The sequence below is a fragment of the Bos indicus x Bos taurus genome, chromosome 6 (assembly GCF_003369695.1).
Source record: "Bos indicus x Bos taurus breed Angus x Brahman F1 hybrid chromosome 6, Bos_hybrid_MaternalHap_v2.0, whole genome shotgun sequence".
Lineage (NCBI taxonomy): Eukaryota > Metazoa > Chordata > Mammalia > Artiodactyla > Bovidae > Bos > Bos indicus x Bos taurus.
This window is the reverse complement of record NC_040081.1, coordinates 112,956,785-112,972,842: the sequence shown is the minus strand read 5'-3', so window position 1 is coordinate 112,972,842 and position 16,058 is coordinate 112,956,785. Positions and strand designations below refer to the sequence as shown.

Genomic DNA, 16,058 nt, shown 5'->3' with positions numbered 1-16,058 from the left:
CGTGCAGGAGACCCCGGTTTGATCCCTGGGTAGGGAAGATCCCCTGGAGAAGGAGATGGCAACCCACTCCAGTATCGTTGTCTGGAGAATCTCATGGACACAGGAGCCTGGTGGGCTGCAGTCCATGGAGTCGAAAAGAGCCGGGCACGACTGAGCGACTAACACACTGAGAAAAATGAAGGTGCAAGAAGAGCGCAAACAAAACACACCTCCCAAGTCTCCTCACCCAGGCCCGACGCCTCCGCGCTCGACCACAGAGGCTTCCCGGGTTTTGCGTTAATACAACCCACAGTACCGACGGAGGCCCCCTCCGGCCACCAGTCCGCCCTCCTGCGCCGCGAAGTCGCCGGCAGGACCGGCGGTGACCGCCTAACGCTGTTTTAACCGACTTTCCCGGAGCCCTGCGGTCGCCCGTCCACGAGCTTTCGTCCTTGACCTATTTGCCTTTAGCCTACACTGAGCACCCAAAGTCTGGCTCGGTCCCAGGAGCTCGGGCTGTGAGGGAGAAAAGGACAAAAGCCCTGGCGTCTCGCCACCTCCCAGAACAAAGAGCACCCTGAAGCTTAAGGTGGATGTACAGAAAGGGCGGGCCTCACTGGAAACCGCGCTCGAGAGTCTCCGCGCCCCCTCAGTCCGCACTTCCGGCGCCCTCCCCCATGCTCTCTCTCTATTGGTTGTTCCCTTGACCACGCCTCCCCCCCCCACCCCCACGGAGGAGTCTGTTTCCTTCACCTTTCACCTCAGCTTCACTTTCGGGGGCCTCTCAAGGCCTCAAACCCCGCCCACCGTCCAGGCCGGCAATTATTGGTGAATATGCCCTGTCCATCAGAGGAAGAACGGTGGTGGATTGGCTGAGGGGAAGCAATTGAGCGGGAGAAGCAAGAATAGAGTCTCGCGCATGCCCGATGCGCGCGCGCAGTGCCGGCAGCAGTCATGGCGGCTCGGTGCGTGCGTCTGGCCCGGGGCAGCCTCCCGGCTTTCGCGTTGTCTCTCAGGTAAGGGGCGCCGATGGCCAGTCTTAGGAGGGGCGTGCTGTCCCCGCTGGCTCGGACGCGAGCCCTGCCCGGCTCCAGCCCGGGCGTCGTGGGGGGGCTTCCAGACGCGCGGCGCGGGCTCCGCTGGGGTCTCCTGTGGGGCCTGCCCGGCCGCCGCTCTGTCCCTGCTGCCCGCGGGGCGGACGGGACGGCGCCCCGCGCGAGGCGGCGGTCGCGAGCGGGCTCCTTCCGCCCGGCCCGAGCTTCCACCACCTCCGCGTGCTGCGGAGTCCGAGCACAGAAGGGCCGCAGCCCCTACCTAACGCACCGTGGGGAGAGCCGCTGACTTAGAGCAGTGACGCCGCGGCGGAGGTCACGAGGCCCTGCCCTCTCCTTGGCTTTTCCTTTGCCTTTTTTTTTTAAACCTGCGGTTTGTGCCGTTTCAAAGTCCGGCCTCCTAACTTAGTTTAGCCCGTGCTTAGCGGACTGTTGCTGAAGCTGAAACTCCCAGTAATTTGGCCACCTGATGCGAAGAACTGAGTCATTGGAAAAGACGCTGGGAAAGATTGAAGGCGGGAAGAGAAGGGGAAGACATGATGAGATGGTTAGATGGCATCACCGACTCAGTGGACATGAGTTTGAGTAAACTCCGGGAGTTGGAGATGGACAGGGAGGCCTGGCTTGCTGCAGCCCATGGGGTCGCAAAGAGTCGGACATGACTGAGCGAGTGAACTGAAGTAGCACCTTCCACATTGAGGGGAGCTTCGGGGAACCAGGTTATCTGTTAGGAGAAGCTGCTCTGGGCCGAACATGGGGTAGAAGCTGCGCGGAGCAGGACCCGGACTTTGCCCTCAAGGAGCTTTATTTAGTGATGGTGAGACGATAAACCGGGACGAGGACAGGGCGAGGGGATGAAGCTGCTGTTCTAGCCGGATCCATTGTATAGACAGTGTGGGAACAAACCCACCTGGGGAGTCGAGTGAGGAGAAGCTGTTGGCTCCATTTGCGATTTTTGTAACTGGCATTGATTGCCTGGACTTGGGTGCGTGCTCAGTCGTGGCCGACTCTTTGCAGTCATTTAGATTGTAGCCAGCCAAGCTCCTCTGTCCTTGGGGATTTTCCAGACAGAAATATTGGAGTGGGTTGCTAGGCCCTCCTCCAGGGGATCTGCCTGACCCAGGGATTGAACCCGCTTCTCTTACGTCTCCTGCATTGGCCGCTGGGTTATTTACCACTGGAGCCACCTGGGAAATCCAGTTGATTGCCAGGCCTGCGTGCATTTCTGCCTCTAGGAATAGGTTTTGTGTAAGGAGGCTCGAGTAGGGGAGAGAGCACATTGAATTGTGTGCGGAGCTCTGGGAGTAACTGAGTTCTGGGAGCCAGTTCTGGAGCAAACCCAGACTGGCTGCTGCAGGAGGGCCTCTGCTGAGTGGGGCCCACGTGAAAGGCTGTGACTGTTACACCCAGATGCCAGGACCACTGGAAACGAGGGCAGGTCATGGCAGCACACTCCGTCTTTAGATGGTTCGTTTTTCAGTTGCAAAAGTAAAAACAGCAGCATAATGGCCACTGGTCTTCACCCCCAGGTGATTGTTCAGCTGCTCAGTCGTGTCCTGCTCTTCACGACCCCATGCACTGGAGCCTGCCAGGCTTCCTTGCCATCACTCTCTCCCAGAGTTTGCTCAAACTCACGTCCATTGAGTCTGTGATGCCATCCAACCGTCTTTTCCTCTGTCGTCCCCTTCTCCTCCTGCCCTCCATCTTTCCCAACATCAGGATCTTTTCCAGTGAGTCAGCTCTTCACATAAGGTGGCCAAAGTATTGGTAACAGACTAGTGTATCCTTTTATTCTTCTCAAAATAGGATTTCTGGTTTGTGTTTATAAAACTGGGGTCATGTTTTGTGTATTTCTCTACGTTGCATTTCTTCCTGCACAGTACCCCCGTGGTGTAGCCAAAAGATGGCAATTTAACACTGCCATCTATTTGGTGGCTGCTCAGTATTCCAGACCGTGGAAGCAACAGTTTGTCCCCCCGTGTCCTTCTGAGCAGTGTTCTGTTTCAAGCTTTTCATCCTGGAAAACATCTGTACGTGCTGTCTTAAACACCCTTGTACGCATGTTCTGTGTGCCCTTAGCTTTTCTGTTCACTGAGGCAGCTTGCTTTAATCTGGGGAGGAAATTGAATGTAGTTTATTTTCAGATTGGGCTGTGGCATACTTCAGAGCCCCACTGGACCTGGTGAACAGATCCGTATTATTCATTAATGGCGCTGTGGCCTTGGGCTTATTACTTAACCTTTTCCACATGGGGATCAGATTGGGTAATACCCCAAGTCACTCCCAGCGCTAGTTTTTAGAGCTTTTTGTGTTTTCCCCTGTACGTAACCACCCCTGTGCTTTCCTGCCTCCACGCCTTTGTTCATGCCCTTCCTGAAGTGAGTCTGTCTTGTCTATTCCTGGCTCTGTATGTGAACTCTTGCCTGTTCTTCAGAGTCCCTCTGCCCAAATCCTTTCCCAGACTTCCATTTCTCCAAAGCTAGAAATATTCTACTCTGGGCCTCCCAAAGCACTTGGTTCCTCTTTTATCACTTTCAAACCCAAGTTACAGTTCTGTGTATATAGATACCTTTTTGCATGACTTTGGCCACCTGATGCGAAGAGCTGACTCATTTGAAAAGACCCTGATGCAGGGAAAGATTGAGGGCAGGAGGAGAAGGGGGCAACAGAGAATGAGATGGTTGGATGGCATCACCGACTCAGTGGACATGGGTTTGGGTGGACTGCGGGAGTTGGTGATGGACGGGGAGGTCTGGCATGCTGCAGTTCATGGGGTCGCAAGGAGTCGGACATGACTGAGCGACTGGACTGAACTGAAGTAGCCTGTGGGCAAGATGTCTGCCCACGAGGCTTTGTAAGGGACAGCAGCGCTGGACCTCACCTCCAGTAGTAGCTCTTCTTCAGCTCGTGGTGGGGTCTGGATGATCAGGAGTTCCTGAGGGTGAGGAGAAGGGGAGATAAGTGCTGTAGCCTTGGCGCACTGACGTTTTAGTTTAGGCGTGTATTGCAGAAGACTCTACATAAACAAATAGCTTCCATACATCATATGCAATTTGCGTTTATTGTATCTAAGACAAATCCTTTCTCCCCCATGTAGCAAGTAGTTTTAAATTACCTTTGATTTCCATCGTCCATTTGGACGATTTAAAGTCATCTGTCTGACTTTAACAAGCAGAAGAATCATGATCTTAATTTCTGTCGTGTGGACTTGCCTTCAGGTCTTCTCCTCGGCTGCTGTGCACAGCTGCAAAACAGAAGAACAACGGCCAGAACCTGGAAGAGGACGCGGGTCAGAATGAACAGAAGACAGATCTTCCTTCCACGGAGAAGACACTCATGGAAGAGAAGGTCAAGCTGGAAGAGCAGCTGAAGGAGACCATGGTAAGGCTGTGGGCTCTTGTGAGGAGTGTGGTCTGTGGAACTCCAGGTCTGTCTCCTGGGGATGTCAAGATAGCCTCCCTGACAACAGAGGCAGAAGCCAGACGAATTCTGTCCCTGTTGGGTTCTAGCAAGTTACTGCTGAAGGAGGGATAGAACTCAAATCCACTGTGACTCTGGTTGTCATGAGAATTATCTTCATGTGCTACATAGATTATATTGAGTTAAGACTGAAAATGGCCTTTACAAGTGAGGAATATTCAGTAGGACCTTTGAGCTTGGGTCTTTGGGAGGACAAAGGTGGGAGCCAGAGGTAAAGTCATCTGGTGCTCTCCTAGGAATGTTGGAGTTTTTTGAACTAATTAGTAATACAGATTATGACCTCATGTGGAAAAGTGTTGTTGTTCAGTCACTCAGTCGTGTCTGACTCTTTGCGACCGCAGGGACTGCAGCACTCCAGGCCTCCCTGTCCCTCGCCATCTCCTGGAGTCTGCCCAAATTCATATCCCCCAAGTCGGTGATGCCATCCGGCCATCTCATCCTCTGTCTTCACCATCTTCTCCTGCCTTCAGTCTGTCCCAGCATCAGGGTCTTTTCCAATGAGTCAGTTCTCCGCAACAGGTGGCCAAAGTATTGGAGCTTCAGCATCAGTCCTTCCAATGAATATTCAGGACTGATTTCCTTTAGGATGGACTGGTTGGATCTCCTTGCTGTCAAAGGGACTCCCGAGAGTCTTCTCCAGTGCTGCAGTAAAGTAGTATGGCACTCAACTGTTTTTATTGTTCAGCTCTCACATCCAAATGTGATTACTGAAAAAACCATAGCTTTGACTGGATGGACCTTTGTTAGCAAAGTAATGTCTCTACTTTTTAATAAGCTGTTGAGGTTTGTCACAGCTTTATTTCCAGGGGGCAAGCGTCTTTTAGCTTCATGGCTGCGGTCGCCACCTGCAGTGATTTGGGAGCCCAAGAAAATAGTATGTCACTGTTTCCGTCGTATCCCCGTCTATTTGCCATGAAGCACTGTGCTAGGGCTTTGCTAACCCCTTTGTTTATACGAATCCTCACAACAGCCCTGTGAGTCAGCCGTTAATACCCCTGTTTACAGATGAGGAAACTGAGGCCCAGGACTGTTTGGTACACTTCCCAAGGTCACCTTGCTACCCAGTGGCAGGGCCACGGTCTGAGCCTGTGAGACCTTGCTCTTAACCGTGGCACTGGGACCCCCAGAAAGCGGAACGCAGTAACCTAGTGCCCATGAAAAATAGAAATGCCAGGAGATGGATACGATTATAGAAGAGTTGGTGCAAAATGAGGAAAATACAAGAATTCAAATGATTGTTACACAGTAAGTGTTCCAACTGAACCGTATCTGGGCAATATTAAAAATACCAAAGGTTCATTCCTGAGGTTTTTCCTCTTCTGTGGGGTAGAGGTCAAAGCTGTCTGCTAAGGGTGGTGGTTCTCCTGACCCTCTCCTTGGGGTGTGAGAAGCAAGCCAGGTCAGCCCTTACCCTGGGTTCTAGGGTTCCCTTGAGCTGGAGATTCTCCAGAGGAATGACTGGTCCTTCCTTGCGAGGAACCATCAGAACCAGGGGAAATGAGCAGCTTTTCTTGTCCTTGGCTCAGTTGTACACAGAGTGAGAATGGCCTTGGGGGCTTATGAATATGTGACGCCTGGCCATCTTATTCCCCACATAGTGGGAATAGTGGCACTGGTTAATTGACTTCTGTTTATATTCCGCATCCAGTCTCCAAAGTACTGATAGCTGTTGTTTGTATTTTGACTTGCAGTTGATTATATCACATTTGTTTTCTGATGAATTTGTTCCAGATTTATTTCATGTGAATTTTTCTTCCTTTTTTTTTTTAAAGGAAAAATATAAGCGAGCTCTAGCAGATACTGAGAACTTGCGGCAGAGGAGCCAAAAATTGGTGGAGGAGGCAAAACTATATGGTAACTTTAAACACTACATGATATTGATCCTGGGAAACATGGACAAGGAAGTGGGGGTGTGTGTGGTCCTAGACAGCATGATGGATCAGGTGGGGAGGTGGGCGGCTGCTGGCTGCACTCCTCCAGTGGTTGGGATGAGTCAGCTGTTGCCTAGAAGGAGCAGAGCTGGCTTGTGATGCACGCTCGTAGTGGTGAGCGTGGTTCCTTCATAGGAGAGTATCCTTCTCTCTTCCGCACGAGGGCCTCAGTGTGAGGCTGCAGGTGCCAGCAGAGGTGCCCTGTGAGGCTCGGGTCCTCAGCGGGAGCAGCCCTGACGCTGGCCTCACTTAAGACCTCGTCAGGCGCTGTCTGTGTCGACACCGTTGGATCCTTCTGTCATCATGCTTCCCGCCTTACAGTTGAGGTCGGTGAGGCTGAAATGATTTGCACTAAAATGGCCCTGGCGCCAAGGCCCGTCTCCCAGCCCCACATACGTTGTGTTGGTCACCCAGAAGACCGCTGAGCACTTAGGGGACAGAGCTTTCAGTCCCCCTGTTCTGGATGCAGAACTGTAGGAGGTGAAACCCTCTGCCCAGGGACAGACCCAAGTTCAGCACAGAGAACAAACCTCTCTTTTTTTAATTTTATTGAAGTATATAGTTGGTTTATAATGTGTTAATTTCTGCTGTACAGCAAGGTGACTCAGTTACACATCTTTTTACGTTCTTTTCCATTATTGTCTTATCATAGGATAATTAACTATAGTCCCATATGCTCCACAGTGGTAACCTGTTGTTCATTCTGTACATAATAGTTTGCACTTGCTCATCTTCTGTAGAAGATGTCACGGGTAATTTGATAGTGTGCGTGCTCAGTCACTCAGTCGTGTCCAACTCTGTGACCCCATGGACTGCAGCTCACCAGGCCCCTCTGTCCATGGGCATCCTGGCAAGAATACTGGAGTGCGTTGCCATTTCCTCCTCCAGAGAATCTTGCCAACCCATGGATTGACCCAAGATTCCTGTGTCTCCTGCATTGGCTGGCAGGTTCTTTACCACCAAGCCACCTGGGAAACCCTGGTAATTTGATCGTGATCACATTAAATCTGTAGATTGCTTTGGGTAGTGTGGCCATTTTAACAATGTTAATTCTTCCATGGAGAGCATGGAATATCTTTCCATTTCTTTGAATCATTTTCGGTTTCCTTCACTAATGGTTTATGGTTATCAGCATGTAAGTCTTTCACCTCCTTTCAGGTTTGTTCCTAAGTTTTTTTTATTATTTGATGTGATTTTAAAGGATATTGCTCTTTACATTCTCTTTCTGATATTTCATTGTTAGTGTAAAAAAATTCAGCCAGTTTCTGTATATTAATCTTATATCCTGCTACCTTGCTGAATTCATTTATTCTAGTAGTTTTTGTGTGGAGTCTCAGGGCTTTCAATAAGTATTTTATCGTGTCATCAGTATATACTGACAGTTTTACATCGCGGCTTAGACTCCCAGTACTGTATTGAAAAAGTGATGAGTGGGCATCCTTATGTCGTAAGTTTTTATTGTGAGTGGGTGTTGGATCAGATGCTTTTTCTTCATCTGTTGAGATGATCATGTGGTTTTTATCTTTTCTCTTGTTGACATGGTGTATCTCATTGATTGATTTGCATATGCTGAACTATTGTTATGACCCTGAGATGAGTCCATCTTGGTCGTGGTGTATGATCTTTTTTATCTGTTGTTAATTTCCATTTGCTAATATTTTGTTGAGAATTTTTGCATCTATATTCATCAAAGATATTGGCCTGTAATTTTTTTTTTTTTAAGTAGGGTCTGTCTTTGGTTTTGGTATCAGGGTAATGGTGGCTTCATAGAATGTCTTTGGGAGTATTCCTTCCTCTTCATTCTTTTGAAAGAGTTTCAGAAGAATTGGTAGGAGTTCTTTCTATGTTTGATAGAATTCACCTGTGAAGCCATCTGGTCCTGGACTTTTGTTTGTAGGGAATTTCTTTTAATTACAGATGCTGTTTCACATCTAGTTATCAGTTTGTTCAGATTACGTATATCTTGATTCAGTTTTGGTGGGCTGTGTCTTTGTAGGAACTTGTTTTTGTCTTCTGGATTGTCAGGTTTGTTGGAATATAATTAATTGTTCATAATATTCTCTTAATGGTTTGTATTTCTGTGGCATCAGTTGTGATTTCTCTTTCATTTCTTATTTTCTTTATTTGGATCCTCTCCCTTTTCTTGGTGAGCCAGTTTTTTGGGGGTTTTTTTTGTTTGTTTGTTTGTTTTAATCTCTAGTTTCTCTCTGATCTTTATCTCCTCGCTTCTGTTGACTTCAGGTTTTGTTTGTTCTTATTTTTCTGATTCTTTCAGGTGGTAGGTTAGGTTGTTCTGCGATTTCTCTTCTCTCTTAAAGAAGCCCTGTATCACTGGACTTGCCTCTGAAAACCGCTTTGCGCGTCGTGCAGACTGTGTGTGGCGTGTGGCCACTGTCATTTGGCCCTAGGCAGTTTTTAACTTCTGCTTCTATGTCACTGTGGACCCATTGGCATTTTAGGAGCGTGTTGTTTAATTCCATACAGTTGGGCTTTTGTTTTGTTTTCATTTCTTTTTCTGTAGTTGATACCTAGGTTCATGCAGCTCTGGTCAGAAAGATGCTGGAAATAGTTTCTGTTCTGTTAAAGCTGTCGAGGCTTGTTTTGTGCCCCAGTGTGTGGTCAGTCCTAGAAAAGGCTCTGTGTGCACTTAAACGTGTATTCTGTATTTTTGGATGGAATGTCTTGAGCGTATCAGTTAAGTCTGGCTGCTCTGTTGTATCATTTTGGATCTCTGTTGTTATTGACTTCCTGTCTAGCTCTGTCTATCCATGCGAGGCGGGCAGGAGAGTCTCCCGCTGTTGTATCCCATGAAGTTTCTCACTTTATGTCTGTAGCATTTGTTTTATGCACTTTGGGTGCTCTTGTGTGTGTGCATATATGTTGAGGAATATAATATCTTCTTGGATTGATTTTTAATATTATATAGTGTTTTTCTTTCTGTGTTTATAGCTTCTGTTTTAATGTCTGTTTTGTCTGATGAATATCGTGACCCCCCCCCCCACTTTCTTATTTACCTTTGCATGAAATAGTCCCCTCAACTTTCAACCTGTGTGTGTCCTTTGGTTAAAGTAGGTCTCTGGTAGACTGCGTATTGTAGTTTGATGTATTTTTGTTTTTTTGTATTGTGCTTGTTGTCTTTTTGTATTTTGTAAATCTAGTGTGCGTTGTTGATTTGTGGTTACCATGTTTTTCAAGTATATTCAGTGCAGTTCAGTCGCTCAGTCGTGTTCGACGTTTTGCGACCCCATGAACCGCAGCACACCAGGCCTCCCTGTCCATCACCAACTCCCGGAGTCCACCCAAACCCATGACCATCGAGTCGCTGATGCCATCCAGCCATCTCATCCTCTGTCGTCCCCTTCTACTCCTGCCCTCAATCTTTCCCAGCATCAGGATCTTTTCAAATGAGTCAGCTCTTCACATCAGGTGGCCAAAGTATTGGAGTTTCAGCTTCAACATCGGTCCTTCCAATGAACACCCAGGACTGCTCTCCTTTAGGATGGACTGGTTTGATCTCCTTGCAGTCCAAGGGACTCTCGAGAGTCTTCTCCAACACCACAGTTCAAAAGCATCAATTCTTCGGCGCTCAGCTTTTTTATAGTATGTTAATCTCTTTCTAGATCTGCTTGCTTTAGACTGGTGGTCATATAGGCTCAAACATATTCTAGGGGGAAAAAAGTCAACGTTTTCTTACTCCTTCCCCACACTTTATGATTTTGATGTTGTCTTTTACATGTTTCGTGTTGACCCTTCAGGTGTTCATTGCAGCATCATTGATTTCACAGACTTTTTTTTTTTTTTTTTTAATCTTTGTACTGGCTTTAAGTGATTTACTTTACAGTTGGGTTTTCTCTTGCCTATAGCTTCTTCTTTTCTACTTAGGGAAGACTTTTTTTAATGTTTCTTTTAGGATAGGTTTAGTATTGCTGTGTTAAAAGTACAAAAAGTTTCTGCTGGTCTAAGAAGTTCTTTGTCTCCTTGTAAATGATGACCTTACTGGTAGGGTTTCCAGGTTGCAGACTTCTCCCTCGCACGCCTTTACTATGCCCTCCCCTTCCTTCTGGCACGCAGTGTCTCTGTGGGGATGCCGGCTGACAGCCGCACGGGATCCCCCATAGCTCGCTCCCCCTTTTGCTGTCTTTAGAATCCTCTCTCTAACTGTTCCATTTTAAGTGATTTTTTTCCCATGTGGACCATTTTTAAAGTCTTTGCTAAACTTGTTACAGCATTGTTTCTGCTTTGTTTTCTGACTTGAAGACGTGGGGTTTCAGCTCCCTGATCAGAGATTGAGCCCGCGCCTGCCGCATTGTGAGGCCGTTTAAGCTCACTGGACCGCCAGGGAAGGGCCCAGCCGTGAGGCACGCAAATGCATCTGCAACCCCCCTTTCTTTTCTGCTAGAATCCCTGTCGTGTACATTGGCGAATTATCCCATAGGTCTCTTACGTTGCTTTCATGTTTTTTCATTTGGCTTTCTTGTCTGCTGTTCTGATTGGGTGATTTTCATTATTCTGCCTTTCAGATTTCTTATGTTGTTAGGAGAAACAGTTACTTACCGTGGTCTTGGAGGGCTTTTTTTTCCTTGTGTGGGAGCCTCCCTGTGTAGTAGCCCGCGTGGGTCTAACATTTTTGGTGCAAGGCCTGCTTTTATAGTACAGGTGCTCCTGGGTGTCCTGGCCACTGTCCCATGGATGGGGGGTGTGACTGGTTGAGCGGGGCCTCCCCTCTGTGGTTGTCACAGCCCTGCCAGGGGAAGGATCTGCTCCCTCCTGGTCAGAGTGGACATCCCCCAGATCTGTTTCTGAGCTGCACAGTGAGGTAGGCGGGAGTGAGCGCCCCCTCTGGGAGGGGAGCCACTGAGCTGAGCATCGCCCCACTGCAGCTGTGCCCCAGGGAGCGTGCTGCGTGGTGGCCGCTGTTGTGTGAGCTTCATCGCGTCTGACTGTGTGGCCCTGTGGACTGACTGCAGCCCACCAGGCCCCTCTGTCCATGGGATTCTCCAGGCAGGAATACTAGAATGGGGTGCCACGCCCTCCTCCAGGGGATCTTCTCAACCCAGGGATGGAACCTGCATCTCCTGCGTTGGCAGGCGGGTTCTTCACCTCCGAGCCGCCGGGGAAGCCCTCCCATTGCCTGGCTCACAGGGTGCACTGTCGTCACACTGCGCCAGGCCCCACCTCCGAGGGAGTGCAGGCAGGCAGCCCTGGCGTGCCCTGCCGCCGTGTTCCCAGAGCTAACAACGCAGGCCTCCTGGAGCCCAGACCCAGCCTTGCTTTTGTGGGCACGCCCACCAAGCCCACAGATTCAGGCCTTAGTAGGCCGGGACCGTCCCAGCCACGGGAGCACCAGTCCCCTCGGATGCCCCACAGATGCTGCTGAGCTTACAGGTTGGGCGACAGTAGTGTGGATTGCAGAGCCGCGTCTGCGTGGGGGTGAGCGGCCTGCGCTGGCGGGCTCCCAGGGCTCCGAGAGGCCGTGTTCAGCAGGAGGCTGCTGGGGCGGGCCCACCTTCCCTCCACGGGCCCTCTGACCATGGAGCCTCACTGCTTCTGCAGACGCGTTTCGCTCTCAGATGCCGTCATCTCCGCTCCTGTTTTTCTTCCTCTTCGGTCATCCCCTGCACTGGCTGCATGCCTGCTGCCCTCCAAATGTCCGTGTTCTTCAGGCCTCCCCTCACCACCCCCACTGACTCGCCCTCCAACAGGGCTGAGTGGTGTCCACACACAGGTGAGCTGCCAGTTCAGACGTTTCTTCCGCATTCTAGTCCTGGCTGTCTTTACCTGGATGTCTCCGAGGTATTTTAAACTGAATTCTCCCCTTTGCTTCCCTTCCTCGTTTGAGTAAATGATACCTTCGCGCACGCAGGTGTTCAGGTCAGGCATCTGAAACTATGCTCTCCCCCCACGCCCACTCCCCTCCCACCCTGGGGTCCAGGACGGCTGGACTCCGCCCACTCCCCCTCCCTCCCTGGGGGCGGGGACGGCTGGACTCCGCCCGCTGCCCTTCCGCCACGTCCTCCGCTGTCCAGGCCAGCTTCAGCTCCCGCGCTTCTGCTCCACACCCTTGGCAGAGTGGCCTCAGCTCCCCTCCACTCAGTCCACCACCCCACCCGGAGCTGTCAGCTTCTCTGGGTTTGTGTCGTCTTGGTGGACGGGCACCCTGGGCTCCTGGAATGCTTGGCTCAGTCCTGACTCTGAGTCCACATCCCAGGCTAAGTAAGCTATGTCCCTGAGGTTAATCGTCCTCAGCACTCAGGAGGGCTCCGTCCTGGAAGTATAACTGGTAACTGTGTGTCTCACTGTGGCGATCGTGCGCTGCATGTCTCAGACCAACACTCCACGTTGGCAGACGTTTCCCCAGCAGCTCGCACGAGGGGTTCGTCCTTACTAGATGCTCACGTTTTTATTGGATGGGTAGACTTTTTAATTTCATTTACAGCAACTGGGTGAAAATACTGTGTAAAACAAGGGAAGCTGTAAACAAGCGTTGCCTTTTTCAAAGTGTAGAGCCTTTGAAACTTGAGAAGACTTGAGCGGGTTGTCTGGAGCCTCGTTGCTGCGCCGCGGGGGAGGGGGACGGGCTGGCCCAGGGGGCGCCTCTCGTCAGCCCCAGCTTCCTGCTTTCAGCATCTGAAGGGTTGTCTTGAAAGCATAGACGTTTGCATTTATATAAAATTTTTTAAACTGTTACCTCTTCTGTTAGATCAAGGCTTGTGTCCTGGTAGCTCTGACCTCGTGGTGCCAAGTAATGGTAACGTGTATCGAGCACTTAGTGCTCTGGGCGCCGTGAGGTGCGTAACTTCCTGTCCTCATAAGCTCGCCGTGTGTCAGCCACTGTTGGCCCTGTGCTGTAAGCAAAGCAGCCTCAACCCAGAGGGGTTCCACACAGTCCCAGGGCTGTCTGACAGCCGGGGGTGTGGCTCCAGGCCCCGCGCTCGGCGGCTGACGTGGGGTTGATGTGCTCGGGAGTCTGTGTCCTCTTGGTCTCGAGCAGGACTGGGAGTTTTCAGTCTGGCTCTGCAGGTTTTCACCTCCCTGTCTTTACACCTCATTGGCTTCTGTCTAAACCTCAGGAAGTTTGTTGTTTAATCCAGCCCAGTGAGATTCTAGCACAAAGTAGTGATTTGAAACAAGGTGACAGAAGGACTCCGCGGTGGCTCAGTGGTAAGGAGTCCACCTGCCATTGCAGGAGACGCGGGTTCAGTCCCTGGGTCAGGAGGATGCCCTGGATGAAGGGAATGGCAACCCACTCCCGTGTTCTTGTCTGGAGACTCCCACGGACAGAGGAGCCTGGTGGGCTGCAGTCTACGGGGTCACAAGAGTGGGACACGACGGAGCGAGTGAGCACGCGCACGTCACATAAGGAGGGCTTGTTCTGAGCTGCCTGTGCAGTCGATGCGGAATGCAGTGACGTTCTCCCTTACCTTACGCAGGCATCCAGGGCTTCTGCAAGGACTTGCTGGAGGTGGCAGACATCCTGGAGAAGGCCACGCAGTGTGTCCCGCAGGAGGAGATTCGGGACGACAACCCGCACCTGAAGAGCCTCTACGAGGGGCTCGTGATGACTGAGGTCCAGATCCAGAAGGTGTTCACGAAGCACGGCCTGCTCCGGCTGAACCCCCTGGGTGCCAAGTTCGACCCGTACGAGCACGAGGCGCTGTTCCACACGCCGGTCGAGGGGAAGGAGCCGGGCACTGTGGCGCTGGTTAACAAAGTGGGTTACAAGCTGCACGGGCGCACCCTGAGGCCCGCCCTGGTGGGGGTGGTGAAGGGGGCTTAGCAGCCCGTGGGTGTCAGCGCTTTGTCGTAATCGCTCGCTGACTCTCCCAGGGCGGGTTCGTCTTTTCTCACCTATGAATACTCTTGACCTTTTCCTAAACCTTGCTGCAAGGCTTTGGTATCCGTCGGCCCCGCAGAAAAGCCAGCCGATTGCACAGCTGCGTTAACTGGAATACGGGAGTCTGTCCGTTGATTTTTAAACACATGTTCCACGTGCTTACGGAACAGGCTGACGGGACACTGCTGGACTCTGGGGTATCTCGAGAAACACTGTGTCTGCCCAGACTCTGGCGGCGTCAGAGTGTGAAGTAAATAAAAGGCCTTCAGGAACCCCGTCTGCTGGCTGGCCGTGCCAGCTGCTCTGCGTCCCGTGCGTCTCACGGTGGCCTGTGAGCTCCCGGGACGCTTGGCTTTCACTCGGGCAGTGGAGGGGATTGCTGAGGGAGGTTTATGAGGCCCTTGGTGACAAATGTGATTTGAGTTCCTTTATAATCAGTAACTGCCTGCCTGCCAAGAACAACCACACCTCTCTACTTTGCCCGTTACTGAGGGTGACGGAATCAGTTACCGTTGTCCTGTTTTGTTCGCCTTTGGAAATGTTGAAATCCATACCCAGCTAGTGACCAGTGACCTAAAGGTGATTCCCCTAGTAAGATGGACTTTCCTAGAGAAACCTGAGGACTGCGTGCTTGGTATATTTTAAATGTTACATTTTATTTAAGAGGATTAAAGCCCTGATATTTTCCTACGTTCTGATAGCTGTTCTGTGTGCTTTGATGGCGGAGATCCTCACGTTAAGGACAGCGTGACGAAGCCTTCCGGGTCTCTGCTCAGACCCTGCAGCTGTGTGCCTGACACCCAGACGTGTTGGCTTGTGTTCCGGAAGGGCAAGAGGCTTCCTCCAGGGCTCCCCCTGGCTGGTGGCTGGCAGCCGGTGCTGGGGGCAGGCCTGGGTCCGCCCACGACCGTGAGGGGACCACAGACACTGGGGAGCGGCACCAGCAGAGAGACACAACCGGCAAGTGCTGACCCTGTGACTCTCCTTAGGACCCTCCTTTCCTCACGCTAAGGGAAAAACTGAATGATGGAGCCAGAGAAAAAGTAACCTCCCACAATCTTTGCTTCTGAGGGGTACTTCAGGGACTGAAGATCAGTACAGTTACGTCTATTTACTGCATAAAAATGGGGGGCACACAAGTTTGAAAGGTATAGGTGATAATCCCATTATTAAAATTGCAAAAAAATTTTCCTTTTCAGTTGCTTTAAATTATTTGGTCAAAAGCATAGCCCAGGGATTTCCCTGGTGGTCCAGTGGTTAAGAATCCGCCTCCCAATGAAGGGGACTTGGGTTTGATCCCTAGTTGAGGAACTAAGATCCCACATACCACAGGGAGAGAACTAAGCCACAACCAGAGAACCTGTGCTCCGAAGGAAACGTCCCGCGTGCTGCAGCTACGACTGGAGGCGGCTCAATAAATACATGTTAACAGTATATAATGAAGGCGGTAGAGCTCCCTGAGGAAACCGCGCCAGGGGTCACGCCCGGCTCTACACCGAGGCTGTGGGCACGCGGTTTTGCCTCGATGCATCTGCACGCTGAGTGTGTGTAACTGTCACGCTAGTTTCTGTGTGTCCCCTCCCACCCCTTTTCAGCTGGAGCTGCACCCACTAAAAGGTGCTAAACCCAGAGATGGTCTGGCTTCAGTGTGAACTGTTTGCAGTTCCACTCATCCACGGTCACCACCAACAGGAAAGCATTACCTGTGTCCATGCTGACACCGCAGTTAGGCCCGTGGGCTGCACCCGGGTCGGGTTCCCGCGTTTTCCCTAACTGTGGCCC

At 50.9% G+C, this 16,058-nt stretch overlaps 1 protein-coding gene across 1 annotated transcript; it reads left to right on the top strand.

The window, feature by feature from the left end:
- The first annotated feature begins 884 nt into the window (after window positions 1-884).
- GRPEL1 (GrpE like 1, mitochondrial) lies at window positions 885-14,971 on the top strand. The gene is made up of 4 exons (XM_027545109.1): window positions 885-995; window positions 4,250-4,412; window positions 6,284-6,365; window positions 13,873-14,971. The coding sequence occupies exons 1-4, from the start codon at window positions 934-936 to the stop codon at window positions 14,217-14,219; spliced, it is 654 nt and encodes a 217-aa protein (XP_027400910.1). The 5' UTR covers window positions 885-933; the 3' UTR covers window positions 14,220-14,971.
- The last annotated feature ends 1,087 nt before the right edge of the window (window positions 14,972-16,058 follow it).